Raw genomic sequence first — 8,604 nt, 5'->3', positions numbered from 1 at the left:
CTTACCCTTTCCAACCTTTGAAACTCAGCTACTGTGTGGAACAATTTTGACATTTAGAGATATTTTAAATGTCTTGCTTTGAACTTGAGTCATTTTGGAAAGATTGCCACGTGACAATCCCAACTATATTTTCCCCTACATTTCAGAGTGTCAGCTAAAACAATACAAAAGAGCTAACTATTTTTTTCCCATCATTTTAAACCCATTTCACAATTATAATGCTTTATTAGGCTGTCACATACATCAACTCAATTCAACTGTTATCACTTCTTGTAGGAAAGAGGCCCTAATTGGGACTTCAGAAGGCAAAAAGTGATAACCATATCCTTGAAAAAAGACTACCTGTCTAGCTCAAAGCTAACATTTGAGTTATGACTTAAAGCAGTTGTATTCCAGTCACTACACACAAACATCTCCTTACGTGGTCAGGTTGTACTGTCCTGACTTAGCACACACCAGAGGGGAAAGAAGGAATATAAAATTGATGGTTTGGCTTCTCCAGGTTAGGAGTCCTTCATTTTTTTTGACCTAGGTTCCTCTGGGTACTGCAGACTTGTTTAATGACGCTCGCTTGTAATGAAGCAACTTTTTGTTCTCCTGCCCGGGAGGGGGTGACAAGACCAGAAATACACTTCACTAGCTTGTGTGCTGGGCTGCTGCGTAGTTGCTAGCTCCTAGTAGCTAACCATGTTTACTTTTAGTACATTTACAACTAGTATGTCTAGCATGTGTACATAGTTGTTCTGTGTTCTACTTGGTCTGTGGTAAATCCCTCATCATCAAAATATATCACCTAAATATGTACACATGGATACCTACATTGGAAGTCATTTGACAACATGAAGATTATTTTAAATTAAATAAACGTAAAAAAAACCCATTACGTTTATTGGCTAAAAAATAAACAAACATTTTGACAGCAAATATATCTACTAAACAGAAATTACTTTGTTCAATAATTACTATCAAGTTGGTATCGTTTAATTTCATTGTTTCATAAGCCAAATGATATTAGGCTTGTACAACTTTGCAATCTTTGACGACAAACTGCGGGGAAAAGGATTATTCTCCGTTGTGTTTCCGCACGTGTGCCGTCAAAGTGTCGCGGCGAGAGAACGTCTTGGCACAAAGCGAGCAGGAGTAGGGCTTTTCTCCCGTGTGCGTTCTCATGTGCGACAGCATGTGTGTGTTTTGGGTGAATCCTTTACCGCAAAACGAGCAACTGTAAGGTTTTTCTCCCGTGTGCGTTCTCATGTGCATCGTCAGGATCTTCTTCAGAGCAAATGTTCTGCCACAAATGGTGCAGGCGACGGGCTTTCGGTGGTGGATCCGCATGTGTCCGTGCATGGTGGACCGGTAGGAAAAGCTCTCGCCGCAAACGGAGCAGCTGAAAGGCTTTTCCTCATTGTGCGTTTCCATGTGTGCGTTCAAAGATAACCTGTGAGCAAAGGCGTCGCCACAAACCGAGCAATCAAAGGGTTTCTCGCCGGTGTGTGTTCTCTTGTGTGTGATCATTTTGGACTTTTGAGAATAGCTTTTACCACAAACGGAACACGCGAAGGGTTTCTCTCCCGTGTGCGTCCTCATGTGCGCGACCATGTGGATCTTTTGGGCGAAGGCGTCGCCGCAAACCGAGCAAATGAAGGGTTTTTCCCCGGTGTGCGTCCTCTCGTGGGCCAACAAATTGGACTTCTGCGAGTAGCTCTCGCCGCAAATTGAACACGTGTAGGGTTTTTCTCCGGTGTGCGTCCGCATGTGTCGAGTCAAATCGCACTTGTAGGAAAATCTTTTGGAGCAAAGTGAACACCGGAAGGGTTTCTCGCCCGTGTGCGTTCTCTTGTGCGCGAGCAAAGTGTCCTTCCGGGGGAATCTTTTGCCGCAGACTGAGCAGGTGAAACCTGTTTGACCTGTGTCGCGTTTTCTTTCCGTCTGTGACGTTGTGTCCTTTTCAGAGGACGTTGTGTCGTCGCTGTCAGACAGCGGCGCTAATAAGTTGTCTGCTTGGGATTCGTCGACATCTTCATTGTCTTCGTCTTCGTCGTCTTCATCGTCTTCAGTCTTTACAGAGACAACCGTCAGTGGTAATTTGGCAAGATCCGCCTCTTCCTGAGTGATCCACACTTCCTCCGCTTCCTCTTTCACAGGGGGCTGTGGATCCTCCTGCTGCGGCTGAGGGGAACATGCTTCTTCTTGATTCTTCAGCTGCTGGACATCTGCAGGACACAAGCAACACAAATGCACTTAAGCTCGGAAAACATTACATAGTCCGACTAGAAGTCCAAAACTATATTTTTATTTGAGTATAACACCAATTTATAGAGGGTTGTGACGACGTCTCACGAGATTAAAACAGAGAAAATATGTCTCGAAGGCAGAACACAGTCTAAATCAGGGGTCACCAACGCGGTGCCCGCGGGCACCAGGTAGCCCATAAGGACCAGATGAGTAGCCCGCTGGCCTGTTCTAAAAATAGCTCAAATAGCAGCACTTAACAGTGAGCTGCCTCTATTTTTTTAATTGTATTTATTTACTAGCAAGCTGGTCTCGCTTTGCCCGACATTTTTAATTCTAAGAGAGACAAAACTCAAATAGAATTTGAAAATCCAAGAAAATATTTTAAAGACTTGGTCTTCACTTGTTTAAATAAATTCTTTTTTTTTTTTTTTTTACTTTGCGTCTTATAACTTTCAGAAAGACAATTTTAGAGAAAAAATACAACCCTAAAAACGATTAAGGATTTTTAAACACATATACCTTTTTACCTTTTAAATTCCTTCCTCTTCTTTCCTGAAAATTTAAATCAATGTTCAAGTAAAATTTTTTTTTTTATTGTAAAGAATAATAAATACATTTTAATTTAATTCTTGATTTTAGCTTCTGTTTTTTCGACGAAGAATATTTGTGAAATATTTCTTCAAACTTATTATGATTAAAATTCAAAAAAAATATTCTGGCAAATCTACAAAATCTGTAGAATCAAATTTAAATCTTATTTCAAAGTCTTTTGAATTTCTTTTAACATTTTTGTTCTGGAAAATCCAGAAGAAATAATGATTTGTCTTTGTTAGAAATATAGCTTGGTCCAATTTGTTATATATTCTAACAAAGTGTAGATTGGATTTTAACCTATTTAAAACATGTCATCAAAATTCTAAAAGTAATCTTAATCAGGAAAAATTACTAATGATGTTCCATAAATTCTTTTTTTAATTTTTTCAAAATGATTCGAATTAGCTAGTTTTTCTCTTCTTTTTTTCGTTTGAATTTTGAATTTTAAAGCGTCGAAATAGAAGATAAACTATGTTTCAAAATGGAATTGTCTTTTTTTTTCGTGTTTTCTCCTCTTTTAAACCGTTCAATTAAGTGTAAATATCATTAATTATTAATAGTAACATAGAGTTAAAGGTAAATTGAGCAAATTGGCTATTTCTGGCAATTTATTTAAGTGTGTATCAAACTGGTAGCCCTTCGCATTAATCACTACCCAAGAAGTAGCTCTTGCTTTCAAAAAGGTTGCTGACCCCTGGTCTAAATGATAATTTATTTGAATAGTAAAAAGCACATCTGTAGGGATTGGAGCCCTACATTGAGGGCCTGATTTACTGACATCCAAATAACAGGCTCTAAACAGCATGTGCAAACAATAGAATGACGTGTACTATTAGTGGGCATGTCTACTATCACTGCATTTGCTATTGATAACTGCTGCAGAACACCTTATTTAAATGAGGATTTTGCATGTACTATTCGATCATTTAATGCACATTCATTTTACCATGCGCGCTTTGCTGTGTTTTCAAGGACGCAGCAGACGTGTACCACTTTTTATGGGCATTTCCGAAACCAACAGCCCTGACTCCTGCGGTGCATCTACAATGGAACCCACTTTTCTTTTTTGGGTGCGCTCTTAAGGCGAATGTGAAGAAGGACAGGCAAGAAAATGCATATTGCAGGGAGTTTTTTTCCCCACATTGGAAATGGTGGATGGGGGCGTGGGCTGCGGGCCTGCAGCGAAGCGGGGTGTGCCAGGACCGGCCTCGAAATCAGCGACAGGTGCGTAGATGGCCCACCTGGGCCTGGTTATCTAATCACCTGTCGCTCTGTTATAAGCAGCAGCCAGGAGGAGAGACGGGGTTGGAGCGTGACGAACACGGACAGAAAAAGACAATTGCTGAAAAGCAGCCTGTTCACAGAGAAAAGAAAACTGTATTGTAACCCTGATCCGGGCTCTCATGACGTTGATTGGTGGTCCGAAGAACCCCCTGGAGGGCAACCTCCACAGAAACATGTTAATGACATATCTTATATATGGAAAAATTAACGTTATTGAAAGAAAAAAAAAACGCCAGCAGACAACAAAACTCATCAATTGAATTTGTTTTAATTAGCCCCGTAAATCCTCCAGCCGCTAAAAAAATATAAAATGATGTTGCTGAATAGACAATGTCTAATATTTATATATTATATTAGAGATGTCGATAAATGCTTTAAAATGTAATATCGGAAATTATCGGTATCGTTTTTTTTATTATCGGTATCGTTTTTTTTGTTTAGTTTCTTTAATTAAATCAACATAAAAAACACAAGATACACTTACAATTAGTGCACCAACCCAAAAAAACTTTCTGTTATTAATATTCTGCTTCCTACATTATATATCAATATATATCAATACAGTCTGCAAGGGATACAGTCCGTAAGCACACATGATTGTGCGTGCTGCTGCTCCACTAATAGTACTAACCTTTAACACTTAATTTGACTCATTTTCATTCATTACTATTTTCTATGTAACTGTTTTTATATTGTTGTACTTTCTTTTTTATTCAAGAAAATCTTTTTAATTTATTTATCTTATTTTATTAATTTAAAAAAAAAAGGACCTTATCTTCACCACACCTGGTTGTCCAAATTAGGCATAATAATGTGTTAATTCCACGACTGTATATATCGGTATTGGTTGAAATCTGTATCGGTTGATATCGGTAATTAAGAGTTGGACAATATTGAAATATCGGATATCGGCAAAAAAGCCATTATCGGACATCCCTATATTATATATATAATATTATTGTATAAAAGGATATCCTATCCGAGAGCATATTTTGACTCTGGGGCCACATTGAGAGAAAAAATGTGTCTGGGTGACATACTTGCCAACCCTCCAGATTTTCCCGGGAGAGTCCCGAATTTCAGTGCCCCTCCCGGGGCAACCCATCCATCCATCCATCTTCTTCCGCTTATCCGAGGTCGGGTCGCGGGGGCAGCAGCCTAAGCAGGGAAGCCCAGACTTCCCTCTCCCCAGCCACTTGGTCCAGCTCCTCCCGGGGGATCCCGAGGGGTTCCCAGACCAGCCGGGAGACATAGTCTTCCCAACGTGTCCTGGGTCTTCCCCGTGGCCTCCTACCAGTTGGACGTGCCCTAAACACCTCCCTAGGGAGGCGTTCGGGTGGCATCCTGACCAGATGCCCGAACCACCTCATCTGGCTCCTCTCCATGTGGAGGAGCAGTGGCTTTACTTTGAGCTCCCCCCGGATGACAGAGCTTCTCACCCTATCTCTAAGGGAGAGACCCGCCACCCGGCGGAGGAAACTCATTTCGGCCGCCTGTACCCGTGATCTTGTCCTTTCGGTCATAACCCAAAGCTCATGACCATAGGTGAGGATGGGAACGTAGATCGACCGGTAAATTGAGAGCTTTGCCTTCCGGCTCAGCTCCTTCTTCACCACAACGGATCGATACAGCGTCCGCATTACTGAAGACGCCGCACCGATCCGCCTGTCGATCTCACCATCCACTCTTCCCCCACTCGTGAACAAGACTCCGAGGTACTTGAACTCCTCCACTTGGGGCAGAGTCTCCTCCCCAACCCGGAGATGGCACTCCACCCTTTTCCGGGCGAGAACCATGGACTCGGACTTGGAGGTGCTGATTCTCATCCCAGTCGCTTCACACTCGGCTGCGAACCGATCCAGCGAGAGCTGAAGATTAGGGATGTCCGATAAATGCGTTAAAATGTAATATCGGAAATTATCGGTATCGGTTTTTTTGTTATCTGTATCGTTGTTTTTTTTGTTTTTTTTATTAAATCAACATAAAAAAACACAAGATACACTTACAATTAGTGCACCAACCCAAAAAAACTATATATATCAATACAGTCTGCAAGGGATACAGTCCGTAAGCACACATGATTGTGCGTGCTGCTGCTCCACTAATAGTACTAACATTTAACAGTTCATTTGACTCATTTTCATTAATTACTAGTTTCTATGTAACTGTTTTTATATTGTTTTACTTTCTTTTTTATTCAAGAAAATGTTTTTTATTTAGTTATCTTATTTTTTTTAAAGTACCTTATCTTCACCATACATGGTTGTCCAAATTAGGCATAATAATGTGTTAATTCCACGACTGCATATATCGGTTGATATCGGTATCGGTAATTAAAGAGTTGGACAATATCGGAATATCGGATATCGGCAAAAAGCCATTATCGGACATCCCTACTGAAGATCCTGGCCAGATGAAGCCATCAGGACCACATCATCCGCAAAAAGCAGAAACCTAATCCTGCAGCCACCAAACTGGATCCCCTCAACGCCTTGACTGCGCCTAGAAATTCTGTCCATAAAATCATGGGATCACACTCCCAGGGCAACCATTCTCACGAATTTCTCACGATTTCCACCCGGACAACAATATTGGGGGCGTGGCTTTAGCGTCCTCTCTCACCTGAAACCGTCACCCTTTGATGGCCGCATGCTGTCCTCAGTCACGTCCGCTTTTCCTCCATATAAACATCGTGCCGGCCCGGTCACATTGGAACTCAGTGCACACACAACAACCTTTCTGGATCCCATAAGAGGATTCGCTAATGGCATCGACATCGATTATTTCTTAACGAGCATCATCCCTATCCTTCACTGGGCGCCGTTTCCGGCCGGACAATAATAACGGTTACACCTCGAAGTCAAGCGCGGCAATCAGAACAGAAGAAGAAGGAGACGAAGCAGAAGAAGAGACATGGCGACGACGAGTAAGAAGAAGAAGTACGCTTGCAAGTTAAAATAAAATAAATACTTGAATTTCAGTGAATTACAGCTATATATATATATATATATATATATATATATATATATATATATATATATATATATATATATATATATATATATATATATATATATATATATATATATATATATATATATATATATCGGCCAACTCTTAATTACCGATACCGATATCAACCGATACCGATATATACAGTTGTGGAATTAACACATTATTATGCCTAATTTGGACAACCAGGTATGGTGAAGATATGGTCATTTTTTTAAAAATGTATAAAATAAAAAAGATAAATAAATTAAAAACATTTTCTTGAATAAAAAATTAAGTAAAACAATATAAAAACAGTTACATAGAAACTAATAATTAATGAAAATGAGTAAAATTAACTGTTAAAGGTTAGTACTATTAGTGGAGCAGCAGCACGCACAATCATGTGTGCTTACGGACTGTATCCCTTGCAGACTGTATTGATATATATTGATATATAATGTAGGAAGCAGAATATTAATAACAGAAAGAAACAACCCTTTTGTGTGAATGAGTGTAAATGGGGGAGGGAGGTTTTTTTGGGTTGGTGCACTAACTGTAAGTGTATCTTGTTGTTTTTATGTTGATTTAATTTTTTTTTAAAAACGATACCGATAATTAAAAAAAACCTGATACCGATAATTTTCGATATTACATTTTAAAGCATTTATCGGCCGATAATATCGGACATCTCTAATATATATATATATATATATATATATATATATATATATATATATATATATATATATATATATATATATATATATATATATATATATATATATATATATATATATATATATATATATATATATATATATATATATGTATATATAGCTGTAATTCACTGAAATTCAAGTATTTATTTTATATATATATATATATATATATATATATATATATATATATAGCTGTAATTCACTGAAATTCAAGTATTTATTTTATATATATATATATATATATATATATATATATATATATATATATATATATATATATATATATATATATATATATATATATATATATATATATATACTACCGTTCAAAAGTTTGGGGTCACGTTGAAATGTCCTTATTTTTGAAGGAAAATCACTGTACTTTTCAATGAAGATAACTTTAAACTAGTCTTAACTTTAAAGAAGTACACTCTATACATTTCTAATGTGGTAAATGACTATTCTAGCTGCAGATGTCTGGTTTTTGGTGCAATATCTACATAGGTGTATAGAGCCGCCCATTTCCAGCAACTATCACTCCAGTGTTCTAATGGTACAATGTGTTTGCTCATTGGCTCAGAAGGCTAAGTGATGATTAGAAAACCCTTGTGCAATCATGTTCACACATCTGAAAACACTTTAGCTCATTACAGAAGCTACAAAACTGACCTTCCTTTGAGCAGATTGAGTTTCTGGAGCATCACATTTGTGGGGTCAATTAAACGCTCAAAATGGCCAGAAAAAGAGAACTTTCATCTGAAACTTGACAGTCTATTCT

General features: G+C 38.3%; 1 protein-coding gene across 1 annotated transcript in view; it reads right to left on the bottom strand.

The window, feature by feature from the left end:
- Positions 1-511: 511 nt before the first annotated feature.
- LOC133632160 (zinc finger protein OZF-like) overlaps positions 512-8,604 on the bottom strand; it is a 9,338-nt gene continuing 1,245 nt past the window's right edge. The window contains exon 2 of the mRNA XM_062024437.1: positions 512-2,213. Coding sequence (XP_061880421.1) covers positions 1,063-2,213 — 1,151 coding nt within the window. The 3' untranslated portion in view covers positions 512-1,062. The remainder of the gene's footprint in view (positions 2,214-8,604) is intronic.

The sequence above is a fragment of the Entelurus aequoreus genome, linkage group LG17 (assembly GCF_033978785.1).
Source record: "Entelurus aequoreus isolate RoL-2023_Sb linkage group LG17, RoL_Eaeq_v1.1, whole genome shotgun sequence".
Classification (NCBI taxonomy): domain Eukaryota; kingdom Metazoa; phylum Chordata; class Actinopteri; order Syngnathiformes; family Syngnathidae; genus Entelurus; species Entelurus aequoreus.
Note: the sequence above shows the minus strand (reverse complement) of the source record. Positions and strands in the feature narration are given on the sequence as shown.